The 15,425-nt window shown below is 43.6% G+C and overlaps 4 protein-coding genes across 5 annotated transcripts; 2 read left to right on the top strand and 2 right to left on the bottom strand.

Annotated features, from left to right (window-relative positions):
• The first annotated feature begins 611 nt into the window (after positions 1 to 611).
• On the top strand, positions 612 to 3,220 carry LOC4342070 (endoglucanase 18-like). The gene is made up of 6 exons (NM_001421909.1): positions 612 to 1,113; positions 1,194 to 1,477; positions 1,559 to 1,993; positions 2,109 to 2,253; positions 2,375 to 2,541; positions 2,688 to 3,220. The coding sequence occupies exons 1-6, from the start codon at positions 918 to 920 to the stop codon at positions 3,015 to 3,017; spliced, it is 1,557 nt and encodes a 518-aa protein (NP_001408838.1). The 5' UTR covers positions 612 to 917; the 3' UTR covers positions 3,018 to 3,220.
• Positions 3,221 to 3,463: 243 nt separating this feature from the next.
• Positions 3,464 to 4,525, bottom strand: LOC4342069 (uncharacterized). Its single transcript, NM_001421915.1, has one exon. It carries the CDS (start codon positions 4,487 to 4,489, stop codon positions 3,908 to 3,910), a length of 582 nt encoding a protein of 193 aa, NP_001408844.1. The 5' UTR covers positions 4,490 to 4,525; the 3' UTR covers positions 3,464 to 3,907.
• A 1,547-nt stretch (positions 4,526 to 6,072) lies between these two features.
• LOC9267986 (novel plant SNARE 11) lies at positions 6,073 to 9,572 on the top strand. The gene is made up of 10 exons (XM_015787198.2): positions 6,073 to 6,444; positions 6,733 to 6,825; positions 7,112 to 7,205; positions 7,302 to 7,339; positions 7,517 to 7,605; positions 7,757 to 7,836; positions 8,228 to 8,284; positions 8,375 to 8,467; positions 8,556 to 8,630; positions 9,197 to 9,572. Exons 1-10 carry the CDS (start codon positions 6,371 to 6,373, stop codon positions 9,287 to 9,289), a joined length of 786 nt encoding a protein of 261 aa, XP_015642684.1. The 5' UTR covers positions 6,073 to 6,370; the 3' UTR covers positions 9,290 to 9,572.
• Positions 9,573 to 10,238: 666 nt separating this feature from the next.
• Positions 10,239 to 14,280, bottom strand: LOC4342067 (vacuolar protein sorting 38). Of its 2 annotated transcripts, none has more exons than XR_001546652.3 (6): positions 13,839 to 14,280; positions 13,255 to 13,461; positions 12,681 to 12,867; positions 11,757 to 11,917; positions 11,249 to 11,475; positions 10,239 to 10,592 (listed from the first exon to the last, which is right to left on the bottom strand). XR_001546652.3 is itself a non-coding variant. In XM_015787194.2 (6 exons), the coding sequence occupies exons 1-6, from the start codon at positions 14,097 to 14,099 to the stop codon at positions 10,476 to 10,478; spliced, it is 1,164 nt and encodes a 387-aa protein (XP_015642680.1). In that variant the 5' UTR covers positions 14,100 to 14,280; the 3' UTR covers positions 10,239 to 10,475. The 2 variants fall into 2 exon arrangements, 1 of the variants encoding a protein (XP_015642680.1); XM_015787194.2 differs by having other exon boundaries at positions 11,249 to 11,479.
• Positions 14,281 to 15,425: the final 1,145 nt, after the last annotated feature.

The following is a 15,425-nucleotide window of genomic DNA, read 5'->3' as shown; positions in this document are numbered from 1 at the left end:
AAGAAAGATTAATAAATGCGGACGCGCTAAAGCATCCGTATGGGCCTTGGGCCTCTTCTGGGCTTTTTTTCCAAAAAATTGAGCACATTTGTAACACAAAAATCAACCATTGTTTTTGTGCCCGAGAAGCATTGTAAGGCAGCACAACAATAGCAACTGTAAAAGAGAACGTCAATATTTGTAGGAAGAGTTTTTCTCGTATCCTTGAAGAGATATATACTTTCTCACAATTTAAGAGGTAAAAACTGTACTACCAGTTGAACTGATTAGAAAATATTTAATAAATGTGTAGTCGAGTGGTAATGTAAAGGGTAGGTGAAGTAAAGCATACCCTTGGATTCCACTTCCCCACATACCCAAGTTACTGGACTATCAATAATGAGGGCATTATGGCTACCGACATCTAAAAATGACATGCATTAATTTGGCAAACAGAAAATTTAAACCTGTTTTTTTTTTCTCAAAAGTGTTTTGGTTTGGTAATGTACGTCTCCTGAACAATTGAGATTTGAGAGTCGGTGGTTAAAACTAAACCGTGAGATAAACCAACCGGTGCTTTAATTAATTTTGCACCCCCAATATAAGCAACAACGAACTCCTACGTGGCGGATGGTCGAGACGGTCATGGCGAGCCTCTAACTCCCCACCAACTGCCGCCTCTCGTCGCCTCGCCTCGCCGGCGCCACCTCCGCATTCCGTTCCGACCAGCCGATCGGTTTCTTCCTCGCCGTTGCAACCTTCGAGCGCGATCGATCGAGGCGGTTGACCGCCGATTCGCCGCGCGGCGTTGCATTGCACGCGGCTTTCCAGTTGATAAATCAATCATCATCCCCTTGATCGATGCGAGTGGCGTTCTTGTTCGATCGAGAGGAGGAGATCGTGATCGCGAGCGATCCGGGCGGGGCGGCGCGCCATCGATGGCGAACTGCGTGCGGTGCTGCTGCTGGCTCCTGGTGCTGATGCTCATGGCGCTCGCGATCACCGCCGCCGTGGTGTTCGTCCGCTACAAGAACGGCGAGGGGGTCTTCCCCTTCCCCGGCGTGCCCGGCGCCGTCGACCACAAGTACGCCGACGCGCTCGCCGTCGCCCTCCAGTTCTTCCAGGTCCAGAAATGTAAGGAATTATTCTCAACTTTGCATGCATTTTTTTTTTTTGCGTTTGATCTCGATCATGGAAGTTCTTGATCGATGAAGCCGGGAAGCTGGTGAACAACACGATCCACTGGAGAGGTGACTCGGCGCTGGACGACGGCAAGGAGGCCGGGATTGATCTCTCCAAGGGGATGTACGACGCCGGCGACCACATGAAGTTCGGATTCCCCATGGCGTTCACGGCCACCATGCTCTCTTGGTCCGTCCTCGAGTACGGCGACGCCATGCGCGCCGCCGACCAGCGCGACTCCGCCATTGACGCGCTGAATTGGATCATGGATTACCTCGTCAATGCCCACCCCTCCGACGACGTCCTCTACATCCAGGTGATCATCATCAAATGATCGAATAATCTTTATCCAATTCTTGGGAAATCAATTAATTTCTTCTGGCATTCTGATCTCCAGGTGGGTGATCCTAAAGCAGACCACAAGTGCTGGGAGCGGCCGGAGAAGATGAAGGAGAAGAGGCCACTGACCAAGATCACGCCCAAGTCCCCCGGCAGCGACGTGGCGGCGGAGACGGCGGCGGCCATGGCGGCGGCGTCGCTGGTGTACAAGACGATCAACAAGACGTACTCGTCGTCGCTCCTGGACCACGGCGAGAGGCTGTTCGCCTTCGCCGACAAGCACCGGGGATCCTACACCCGGACGTTCCCGGAGCTCAGCGCGTTCTACAACTCCACCACGTACCAGGACGAGCTCCTCTGGGCGGCGAGCTGGCTCTACCACGCCACCGGCAACCACAGCTACCTCGCCTACGCCACCGGCAAGAACAAGGACTTCGCCGACCTGGGCAACCCGAGATACTTCAGCTGGGACGACAAGCGCGCCGGAACCGAGGTGGGTGATAATGACCGTGACACCGCCACTGATTCAACTCCACTGTTCATGGCAAATTTTGAAATCTTGGGATGGTTATGAAGTGAATTTTTGTGGTGTTTTGTTTGAGTTTCAGGTTCTTTTGTCGAGGGTGAGCTTCTTTGCTTCGCAAGGATCAGACGTTGCACAAGACGATGTTCTTGGGATGTACAAGCAGACTGCTGATGCCGTCATGTGCATTCTCCTGCCGGATTCAGAGACCGCCGCTTTCAGAACAGAAGGTAAATATTCACAAGATTCAGAAGCAAAAATAAAAAAAGCAATCTCAGGTTCACCATTTGTGTAGCTGGTAATAATAATAATCCAGTAGTATTTCAGATAGCTTGCAACGATTTATTTCAGGTGGTTTGCTGTACGTTGCCGAGTGGAACTCACTCCAGCACCCGGTGGCATCGGCGTTCCTCGCCGCGGTTTACAGCGACTACATGCAGAGCTCCGGGAAGACGGAGCTGAGCTGCAGCGGGCAGGGCTTCTCGCCGGCCGACCTGCGCAAATTCGCCAAGTCCCAGGTAGTAACAAGATTCAGAATCATCCATGAACCAGAGTTCACAATTGTTCAGACTAACATATGTTCAGAGAGAACAGAAATGTTCAGAAATACAGTACGTAACTTGGATGTGATCACGCACTGATCAGTGATCTTTGTTCTTGGCAGGCGGATTACTTGCTAGGCAGCAACCCGATGAAGATTAGTTACCTAGTCGGGTACGGCGACCGGTACCCGGAGAAGGTGCACCACCGCGGCGCGTCCATCCCGGAGGACGTCGACACCGGCTGCGACGGCCACAAGTGGCTGGAGACGTCCAAGCCCAACCCAAACGTCGCCACCGGCGCGCTCGTCGGCGGTCCGTACAAGAACGACAGCTTCGTCGACGAGCGCGACAACGTGATGCAGAACGAGGCCACCACCTACAACAGCGCCCTCGTCGCCGGCTTGCTCTCCGCCCTCGTCTCCACCTCCTCCCTCGCGCGATCCTTGTCATGATCTGCATTGCTCGGATTCTGACGGTTTACCACTCATTAGATGGCATGCAAATGCTGGCTCAAACTGATGAAGAAATGGTAGGGAGGATGTTGTATCATGGATCGAAGAAGTCGGTGATCTGTATGTGAAAAGGGTAATTAGTACTGTACTAGTACTTATACTTACTAACAAAAATAATCATTAGAAACTACTTTTGTTTGTTCAATTGGTGCTCATTATACTATCATTGAACTCTGAATCATTTTAGCACATTCAGTTCTCTCTGTTACACTTAAGATGTTACATATATCCCAAGTTCAATTGACTGAAGAAAAATAAAAAGAACGAAGCATGGTTGGAACCTGCACGGTGAGATGAGATTAACAAGGAATTCAGCATGCAGGAGTTCTCGCACCCACACAATTCCCAGCAGAAGATCTGAACTTTCTAACTCCGAATTGTGCACTGCAATTTATACATTCTGATTCCTCGATCAATCTTCGCCAGCACAGCAACAGTAGTTTACATCCTCTGCATCCTCGACCAAATGATCCACATTTCCTTAATCATACGCTACACTAGGTAACTAAGAACATGCAAAAAGTGAAGATAACCAGGGAGGAACACAACAATTTCCTGGTTAATAATTGTAGCAAGATAGCAGGAATACTCACACCCACAATTCGCAGCAAAATATCTCAAACATTTTAACTCCAAAATTGTGCAGTGCAATTTATACATTCTGATTCCTCGACCAATCTTCGCCAACACAGCAACACTAGTTTACATCCTCTGCTTCCTCGACCAAATGATCCACATTTTCCTTAATCATCTGCTATACACTAGGTACCTAGAATCTAGTAGAGTACTCGATCTCGATGGTAATCAAGAACACGCCCCCGGCGACGCGCTCACGGCGAGCCGGCGAAGACATCGGTGGGCGCGAGCGGCGGCGCGTCGAGCTGGTAGAGGCCAATGGAGGGGCCGACGAAGCGGAAGAGGATCCAGGCGCCGACCATGATGAAGATGGAGGCGTAGGCGAACTTGTTGAGCCAGAAGAGGAGCCCCTTCTCCCCGACGTACAGCTCGCCGGCCTTCTCCGCCATGCTCATCTCCTCCCACTCCTTCCTCCTCGTCTGCTTCTCCCTGCGCGTCGCCGCCGAAGCCGAAGCCGACGCCGACGACTTCGACGCAGCCGGCCTCGACGACGACGACGACTTGGATTTCATGGTGATCCCCAACGGCGCCGGCGGAGTGAACTCCTGGACGCGGCGAGCTTGGTTCCTCGCGCGGAGGCGGTTCTTGACGCCGGTGGGCTTGGCGCCGGAGGAGGGAGGCGTGGCGGACTGAGCGTCCGTCGGAGCATCGGCCGCGGTGGGGGAGGGGTCGCCGGATGATGCCCGGGGGATGGATGGGCGGCGGCGATGGCGGAGGAGGAGGAGGAGGGGTTGGGAGGGGCGGTGGGGGAGGAGAGGGAGCAGGAGGTGCTCCATGGCGACGATGGCGAGGTGAGGCTCTGGAAGGAAGACGATGGGGTTTGGGTGGCGCGGGATTTTCAGGACGGGATGATCAACTGCACGAGCTGTGGACCGTCCGATGGTCAATTCAACGGTTCGGATTAATCCACTGGTATGGAAAATCGTAACCTATTTTATCTGATGAATAAAATACTTTTTTTTTCAATTCCAAATACTACAAACTAGAAAGTAATAAAGGGGATTTGTCCTATTTTCATTTATTTTTATCTTTCTTTTTTCTTATTTTACAAACTTATGGTTATATTATATCTCACGACACAACTTGAAAATATATTCCATTTCCATTATTCAAAAGTTACAAACTAGACACCCGTATAATGCAGACATGAGCGCGTACTTATCACTGTAAACTAATATAGGCAATAATATGCTTGTGGTGACTTCGTTAATTCCAATATATACTGGGCTAGTCTTTCAAATGTACTCATACGGATAGATGTGCGCGTGTGCGTTTAAAGCGGAGAGTGTGCAGGAAGGATCAAAAGATCGATTTTCATCCTTAGGTTAGGTTCTTCGCGCGTGTTAATTGTCATATGACATGTTCTCAGTTCCGCTTGAGAAAGTTTCTCAAAATTTTTCCTCCGGTTTTATAATTCTTGATGTTTTATATAAGGTTGAGGTAAAACTTAATTCTAGCTTTAACTGGCAATAACTAATATTTAGTTAGAAGCGCTATAATAACATATATTGTTTTGTCTTAAAATATAATACTATAATAAAACTATAAATATATTTATTATATATATTATAAAAAATATAGTTAATGATATATTTTCAAGACGTTATCATTATCTAAAAGATAATATGAAAGCATTGCATGTGGATGCCACAATTGTAAAGACATGGTTTGGTAGCAAGAAGAAAAAGCGAAATATTGTTTATTCATCTCAATGTTATGCTGGTTTCCTCACCTTTAACATATACTCCATAGTAGTAAGTTATATCCTCTTTTTTATTTGGAGTAGTTTGAACTAGGGGAATTATGTTTCTAGAGTTCTAGTACCTGATTAGTACTAAGTGATTAGTTAGTTTAGACACGATGGTCAGCTAAAACAGCAGAATTTCCGGGGTTGCTTGATGTGATGTTAGCTCATGCTAGGTTGGATTGGCACCTTCTACCGACCGTGCACGTTCATCATCTCCAAAAAAGAAGAACACAAAATGTCAAGTCAACCAAGACCAGATCCATTACCCTCATAAAGGACACTTATAAAAGAGTGCAAACATTTTATCTTGGACCATGTGTAAATATATCTTTTTAATAACTGTTTTACATTCTATTTTTCAGAATTGTGTAAATATTCACCAGCTCTGTTGTTTACTTGCTTCACCAACATACCGCCTGATATATCCCGTGAAAACAAAAACGGTAAAACGGAAATTCAGAAAATCTTTCAGGGCGATTTGATTGATGCTGACCATCTCACCTCAACCGTCGGATGCAGATCGTACGGCCGAGAGAGAGAGAGAGAGAGAGGATACGATGCATCAGCAACAAAAAATGGTCAAGAAATAATTCCAGCATCAACGAGCTAGATACTAGTGGTAGTAGTAAAGCGAAAGCGAACAAAAAGGGGAAAAAAAAAAGAAAAACAAGAGCGCTGTGTCGGAGACCACCGCCGGACCACCACCGCGACCCCTCGATCCCGGCGATCCCACAGCATTGGTCGGTCCCCGTCGATCCGGCCGCCGTGGGGTTTGGTCTGGTACTCTCTGGTGGTGGTGGTGGTGGTCGCCGTCGTGAACGATTCCTTTTTCTGCTTGGATTTTTTTTGTTGCTTTTGGTTGTTGTGATCCCTGTGGGGCTCGGGTTCCGGCCGGTGTAGGGGAGGGGAGATGGATTTGGAGTCGGTCAACCCGGAGCTCGCCGAGATCGACGGCCAGATCGGCGACATCCTCCGCGCATTGCAGTAAGCTCCGAATCTTTTCCGCCGTGTTCTGAAATCCGTTTCTCCATTTTTTCCATTTCAAATTTCGATCGCTTCGCTTGTGGTTTATGTGTGTTTTTAGTAGAGGTAATATTCATTGGATCTCTTGCTTGCTTGCTTGCTGTAATGTTTGCTTATGAAATGCGAGCCTGGAAATCAGACTGTTAACCTGCAAAAAATAAAAATAAAATCTTTGTAGTGTAATGCGGCAAAAAGACGGGTTTGACTTAGATGATAGATTGATAATTAATCTGCTTCATTTGTCCACAGAAATGGGTTCCAGAAGCTGGATAAGATCAAGGATGCCAATCGACGGAGCAGGCAACTCGAAGAGCTCACTGATAAGATGCGGGATTGCAAGAGGTTATCCATTCTTTTCACACATATTACGCTGCTTAGTGTAGAACAGCATCTTTTGTACAGAATGTGGGCAGTTGAAAACTATGATTACAAATGTGTCACTTGGAAAGAGTTGAGATTTGGCCATAGCCATTGCATTACTGAATTCAGTATTATACAAGTTCTGATGCTGATCAGTATCTCCAAATGCAATTGATTTTTGTTCTTTTGGGAAAGGATGGATCTAGCAGTGGCGGCATACAATCATACAGACATTTGGTTGCTTAATTTTCTCTGTATACATTTTTAGGCTTATCAAGGACTTTGAGCGAGTTGTCAAAGATATGGCAGGAAGTACCGATCCTGAGACTGCTAGGATGCTTCATGATAGGAAACAGTCAATGGTACCACCGCAGAACCTTATACTATGATATAATTTTATACATTCAGCTTTCCTGAGTCCTCAACTCCCTCTTAACCTGACTCTTCGTGTTTTGCAGATCAAAGAATTGAACTCCTATGTTGCTTTGAAGAAACAGTGAGTTTATACCTATCCCGTGATGTGAAAGGCTCATATTAATGGACATGAACCTATAAGGGGTTGCCCTTGAACTAATAATCACTTCACCAAATTAGTCTTTATTATAAACTTGACAGATACTGCTTTGGCTAACATTACATGATACTTACATGCAAAAGATCGTTTGGACTTCAGATATGCAAGTGAAAATAAGCGAGTTGATCTTTTTGATGGCCCAAGTGTTGAAGATGGCTTTGGTGAAGAAAATGTCCTGTTAGCATCAAGTAAGTAGCAACTCTAGGGCCCTTTTAAGTGCATATGGAGGTGGTCTATTTTTTCTCAGGTGAAATGATAAGAATATTCTGGCGGATATGCCATCACTAGCATGAATATATGCACCTCTTTAGATTTAATGGTCAATTATTTCTTTTGTAGATATGACAAACCAACAGTTAATGGATCAAGGAAACCAACTAATGGATGAGACTGATCAAGCTATTGCAAGATCTAAACAGGTTATCTTTACTATGTTGTGCAAGATCTAGACAAGATCTAAGCAACTTGATATATCTTCGAAAGAGAAGTGCATAATTTTTTTATTTCTTATTGGATCAACTAGGCATTTTCTTGCATTTAGTATCATGTAATTTTTCTGTGTTTTGTCCCTCCTATAGGTACAAAATGTAGCTTCTTTCAGTTTATATATATGGCTTCTAACTGAGCTTGTTGCATCATTTTCCAACTTAGCACGTATTGATCTTTTTTTGTTATTTCAGTTCCTTTAGCTTATACAAAAACTCTTTATTAGGGTGTAATTTTAAGTCTTACAGCAAATTGATGTGCTCTTTCCCACAAACTAAGTCACATCATTGCTTTCTGGCACTGATTTGTTGCTGACTTCTGCAGACCGTCCAAGAGACCATCAATGTAGGTACAGAAACTGCAGCTGCTCTCAAATCACAGGCAGGATTTCTTTGTTCTTCTCAAACCAGCCAATCATGCTGTGTAACCTGGATATACCAGAGCTAACTTCGGTTATTTCTTATTGACCAGACAGAGCAAATGAGCAGAATTGTTAATGAGCTGGATTCCATTCATTTCTCCATTAAAAAGGCATCACAAATGGTGAAAGAAATTGGTAGGCAGGTAAGTACCCTCTCAACGATATCTATTAAAAAGGCACCGATAATCTGTCAACCCCATTATTGTTTATTCATACTGTTCTTAAATGTAGGTTGCAACTGATCGCTGCATCATGGCCTTGCTTTTTCTCATTGTTGCTGGAGTCATAGCAATAATAGTCGTTAAGGTGAGTGCTTAGATTTTCCATATATCTGCTTACCTGACAGTTAATTTTGGCATTCCATTCTTCCACTCTTGGAATCCCTTCACACAATCTTACCATTTCACTGCTTATTATATATTTTTTTAAAAAAAAACAAAAACAAAATGGCGATAGAAGTGTGCCAATTAAGCAGTTCATGGCCCCACTGTCAGCTATGGAACAGACATTTCCATTTATTCTCAATATAACGGTGTAAGGTTTTTAGATGAGATCAGTCAACCATTTCTCGATCAATTTATCCTTGGTGAACTTCCCTTATCATGGTGTCTATCTCCGTCCTTTGTGGATTGAACTTTTTTGTACAGTTAGTAGTAAACAAAGAGGTCATAAGGCGAGATGAGGGGATGAGAGAACTACCCTTGCATCAATATTATTTTTGCTTTGGTGAACAGCTGTTAGCCCTCCCCTAGTGAGAAGCTAAAAAAAAACCCAGAAAGGAAAAATAATTTTTGGCCCTCTTCTGGGTTTCTTCTGGTCGGAATATTCAGTTTTTATGGTGAATGGTTCATGATCATAGTGTTTCACTGCAGATTGTAAACCCACAGAACAAGACTATCCGAGACATTCCTGGTCTCGCTCCACCAGTTAGCAGAAGGCTATTGAGTATTGTAGAAGACATCTGAACTTCATACATGTGAACAAATCAACCAAGAGCAGCTTGTGCTGTTTAACTCGAAGGTCGCAACTACTACTTGAACATGATGCACAGTGTTGTAATACTATACCCATGGGATCCGTGTGCGAGGTACTGTAAAATTGTACGAGTATGTTATGACTCTGACAAGCAGGTTTGCTTGTAAGAACTGTATTCTGTGAACATTCACATATGTACACGAGCATATCAATCTTTTTTAAGAGTGACAGCAGCGTATGGATCATCCAATAATACAGCGTTTTTTGCAAATAGATTACAGGATATCGGTGTGATATGTATTATGTTTTTGTTACGATGGGTTTCGATTATATCGTCGTTTCCATACCCTTCTCATCGGATTACCAGATCGGGTACTTTACACAACAGATTTGTTAGCAAAGTGTAGCTTAGTTAGGACGTTCATTTCTGTTTTAGGATTTCTACTTGCCTCTCCTTACTATGAAAACTACGCATAGGCAACCTTTGTTTCAAATTTACATAACCTAGATTCTCTTTAACACAGCTTCCAATCCAAGATTTCTTAGAGCTGAGTATTACTAGCTTCACAAATACAAATTCATAGATCTAGTTTGCGATTAGCATTTGGATAAATCATTTCACTCTATTTTAGATAAAATTTAAAATTTTAAACCGCTATAATTTAACATAGAAATATCAAATCTACAGTTGATTTGATCTGGAGCTATGCCATACAAGGCCTTATCTCCTATATTTCCCGAATTGTTTCAGCACAATATTGTAGGAAAATAGAAAACATTCCAAACCATTGTAAAGAACTGAAAAGAAAGTGACTAGGCACAAGAAAGCTCACAACAGCAGTAAAATTAAATCGTACCTCCTTCCAATAAATCAGCACTAATAAGTAGTACATCAAGAAAAAACAAAGAATTACTAACAAGTGTAACAAGAAGAGTAAGTTGAACATGCAAACTATTTCTCATTTATTACTCATCTATTTCCTGTACACCAAGTGAGCACATTTTACAGTGACAAATCCATTTATCCATTTTACAGTGAACATATCAGCAAAGAAAAACCTTAACTCATCTGTGTTCTGGAAAACAAAGGTGCTTGCTAAAAATAGCACCAACCGCTTCTGGATTTAGCCGTAAGCAAAACTCTCACAGAACTTCAAATATGTTTCTGGGACTAAATTAATTAGAAATGTACTGCTGTGACTGGACAATAGTAGTCAGCTGCTTGAGGTTAGCTAATACATGCCTCGGGCCAAGACTTTCAGCACCAATGTGATTCAGAAGTTGTTCAATATCCTGCAAGGAAACAGAAGGGGAGGGATGACCAAATGAAAAATAACCATGCACAACTTTATCGAAGTTGCAAGAATTTTGATAACCAATTACGTATAGGAATTACATAGCTGACTCAGAATTACTCACATGAAAATTCCAATTTTAAACTGCTAACTGCATTATCGCATAATGATTTGTTATTAAAAGGGTGCACTGATATTTTTGTTCTTCAGAACTATGCATGTTGTCATACAACAAGCCAAAATTTTCACAAGCTGACACTTTTATTACTTTCTTATGCTGTCAAATTCATTTGAGCTGATCATTTATCCTAATTAGATCAACATAGCAAACACAACTAATGGTTTCTTAGGAATAGGATTCTAAATCACCAACGTGAAGCTAACTCAAGGGCCTTAGAAAATATTCTCTTAGAAAATAGACTTACATGCGACTTTTCACAAATAATCTTCGCTTGATTGTAGTTAGCCTCCAATTTTTCTAGTGATAATGTGATATGGTGATTTGGGAAAACAATTTACAGATCTTCAATAAGAGGGCATCAAGGGAAAGGCATATCTTTCCTTTTGCCATTTTACTCCATCATGGTTATAGCTATTCATGTTAATCAAACACTTTTTCATTAAATAAACGCGCAACTTAGCAAGAAGACCAACCTTGTTTAGCAAAAATATTGCATATGCTGATCTTGTTGTCTCCTGGCTTTCAAAAAACAGAGGGAATTCCATTGTTCGCATGGTTGTACTCAGAGGAGCAGAACTTATAGCAGAAGCTAAGGACGATGACTCAACTGAAGGCGCGCGATCAAGAACATATGACCGTGAACCTCCCAACCGCAGCGGATATCGAAGAGGAACATCAAGATATGATGCAATAAGGGACACTGCCTATGATCCAAAAATGAATGAATAAAAAAACAGCAGTAAGTAAAAAGAATTGCATAGCGTAGTGCCACGTCTATCACTGTAAAATTCTAAAATGTGTATGACCAGCAATATTGGGTTATATATATGTCAAATTGGTCTAAATGTCTCTTCATCCTATCAATCTATAACAGAATATAACCTACAAAATTCAGAGAACTTATAGAAAGAAACTGGAATCAAATTTGAATGCCTAAATCAATCTCCAATGGACATATATTTCAGTTTCAATTATACATACATGTGCAACATAACCCAATGCGGTGGCAGAATTCTGAATCTCAGTCTTGTCACTAAAGTAGCCAGTCTTTTTCATCGTAAGCTTCGATAGTTGGAGACCCAAAATTGCCAAAGGTGCCTGTCCATTTTGAGAACCATTCGGAGCCATTGATTCCGCATCTCCTGCAAAATTCTGATGCATTCAAATTTTTGACAATAGTTTCAAGATTACCATCTCATACCGAAGAATCTAAACATTTTGCTATGGGAGAAAAAAGTAAGTGATCACTCCAAGTCTTCAGCTTGTTTGGCTAAGGCTCATCCATTGTAGAGTTGTAGACTAGTATAGTTGCCAGAAACTGGAAGCTAAAAAGTGCAAATGACTTCATGTTTGATGTTATCAACAGGTGATATCTCAACAAAGGTAAAATTGGTTTTCTATAGTTATCTTCACATCAGAGATACAGCCAGTAGCCTAGCAACGAAAATCTAAGGACTACTTCATGACTAACCACCAATGATACTTATTTCTAACATATAATGGCATGCATTACAATAGTTCATGGCAGACCTTAATTCTGGTTCTTACTACTGAAAATGAAAAGGGGCATCTCAATTGTTTTAAAAAAAATAATTTAAAAATGTGTGACGACGGGCCTGTGTGTGCAATATTGTTTGGACAAAATTAGTAATCAGACAAATATTCTCAAAGTGCTTCAATGCTATTCAACGATAGAAGAAATATGAATCTAATGTTGCAGCATCAGGTGATGAAGAACATTGTCATCATACAGAGCATGTCCAAATAAATCTGATTTACATCAACTACAAGTGAATGTTCTGGATAGCAAGATTCTGATGTTATCAAGCATAGGCAGCATTGGATATAAAGCAGGTATACCAACTTGACAGAGCTTGGAAGTTGTAACAGGAAAAGGTAACATACTGGTTTTGAGAATACTGGAGTTCAAGAAGCTAGGCTTGTTAGCTGGAGATCGCTCAATCAAGGGTCTCACAGGATATAAATGTGCTACTTGTGCTGTCATATATTGCTGTCTTGTGCGCAACATCCTTTCCACAGTTTTAAGACGGACATGGAGACCATTTTCCCCTGACAGCAATTTATCAGCTTCCTACAAAAATAGGTTCAAGAAAAATTAGTTAAATAGAAAAAGGCACATCATATACAGTTTAAAAGCACATCGTATCTTTCTTGTTCTATAAACCACACATTTAGATGTGATAATTCTTATATCATAAGGAACAGTCATTACTACTAAAGGGCACTGGGACAATATGGATGAAGAGGAGGAATTAAGAGAAAAAGGAGATGATACAGCATTTGAGGAGAAGGATTAATTCATTGTTCTTCTAGCTTAATCATAATGAATACAAGAGTTATACCTATATAGAGGATGAACTAGGATGCCTAACAGGAAACCAACCTTAACAGTTGATATTCAAAATGCATGTCACCAATCTAGCCACTGATCCATCTCCTATGTGGAAAGTAATTGTACCTTAAGTTTATTTCGCGCTGTGCTAAGAGTATTGCTTGTTGTTGACAAGGTTCGGATCTTGATGCGGAGTTCCTCTCTTCGATCATCCACATCCTCGGTCATTTTCTTAGTGTGCATTTTCAAATCCCACATGAAATCAGCACGTGCTTGCACTCTTTCCCTGATTTCCGCCAACTCATTATCCTGCTGAACGGAAGCCTTCCTTGCCTGCTCAAAAACACATAGCAGGTCATACATCCATGCAAGGACTAGTAACCGCAATACAATCCATGCATCCATAGCATCTCATGAGACATGTAGCATCCAGAATTTAACCCTGAACTCCTGATTAACAATAATCGTAACACGACACCAACATTAAGAAAAGAGCACCACGCAGCAGCACAGCTAACAAATTATCCCCCAGAGACTACTACTCGAGAACATTAAGGTAAATCATCGATCGTTCCGGTTCCAGATCAAAGTTAGAAGACACCTAGGGTTCCTACTATCCGCATAGAATGTGAATTCGGAAGCTATAGAACGCGCCCAGTGATCCGCCCATTCCATCAGGAGTTATAAACCCAAATTAATCGAGCAAATACCTCGAGCGCGGACTGGAGGCGCGCGGCGAGCAGCGCCTTGCGTTCCCTGGCGGTGGCGAGCGCGGCGGAGAGGCTCCAGACGCGTGCGAGCTCCTGCTGCAGGTCCTCCCAGTCGATGACCTTGGGCGCGTCGGCTCCCGGGACCTCGCTCGCCGGCACGACCACCCACCCCCTCCCCCCCTCCTCGTCCTCCTCCGGCGCCGGCGTGGGGTGATCCGCGCACGCGGACGACGGCGACGGCGACGAAGGCCCCGGCTCCATCGGCGGCCGCTGCGGTCATGCCAGCGGGCGGGGATCCGCGCGTGAGCTCGCCATGGGCGGCTGCTGCTGCTGCTGCGGCTAGGGTTTGGTGGCCGCGTCGTCTCCGACAGCGGAGAGGGAGATCGGCGGCGACTGCGGATGCGGGGAAGGTGGAGATGGTTGGGAAGAATGGAGGAATGGTGGATGACGTGGCGTGACGTCACGTGGATCCATGCGTGTGAAGAGGCCGGCCCAGCCCGGGAGCACCGGGCCCGTTGAATTCAAATTGGGCCGAATTTTGTAGCGATGCGTGTCCGGCCCATTAGCAGGAGAAGGCCTAATTGCCATCCGGAGATGTAGACTTGTCCTTCCCCGGCAAGCGCCTCAGGGGTAGAGACCAAAGTGGGTCAACCCACATAGGTCAAATAAATAGTAACCGGTGGACTTTCGTTTCAAAGTCTGGTTTGCCATACCGAGTTGACCTGAACTCACTTATATCAATCTATTTTTTTTAAAAAAAATTAGCTAATAATTAATTAATCACGTATTAATTCATAGTTTTGTTCTTCGTGTGGAGGGTACGGGTTTCTTTTGGAGAACATAACCTAAATATATTAGGGAAAAATGGAAGCTGAACAGATAGGAGGAAAATATTATGAAGAAAAAAATTGAAAGGTGAGCCGATATGGAGGGGAAAAAAGAAAGGTGAAACGATTCGATGCACATATCATATAAAAATATTTTTTTCTAACATTAAATTTAAAAAGTTATTAGAGATAATGAAATTGCACGTAATGTTCAACATGGGCATATTACTAGTTAGTAGTTAACTCACCCGTCAATTCGTGGGTTACCCATTATTTTTTTTTAAACCCCGGGTTACCCACTAAATATGTCTGTAAGTAGATTGGCGGGTTAGTTCCCATGCATCCCAGCTCAAGCCGCAGGCGTGGTGGTGGCCGGCAGAGCCATCGCGGAAGCTGCCAGAGTCCGGGGGGACGACCAAGGCGGCGGCCGGAAATGGCGTGTCAACATTTCACCCGTCGCTGCAACGTCTTCTCCGGCAAGCGTATCCATCGGTGACGGTTGAGTTTCAAGGTTCTATCGTTGAATCATTGTATCTGAAGAGAGAATTAGGAAAGGATAATACAAGAAGAAATTGGCGATGGATCGAGCTCTGAAGATGACGAGAGAATTGTCAGAGTTGTCACCAAACTCACCACGCTTTGCCGCCGGGTTCTACATGAAATGAGTAGCACAAATGGCGACCGACGACAGCTCAGGGGGATGGTCCTCGTTGCAATCTCCACGGCGAATATTCTTCTTTGGTTAATTAGTGGCTTATTA

This window comes from Oryza sativa, chromosome 6 (genome assembly GCF_034140825.1).
Source record: "Oryza sativa Japonica Group chromosome 6, ASM3414082v1".
Taxonomy (NCBI): Eukaryota; Viridiplantae; Streptophyta; class Magnoliopsida; order Poales; family Poaceae; genus Oryza; species Oryza sativa.
Note: the sequence above shows the minus strand (reverse complement) of the source record. Positions and strands in the feature narration are given on the sequence as shown.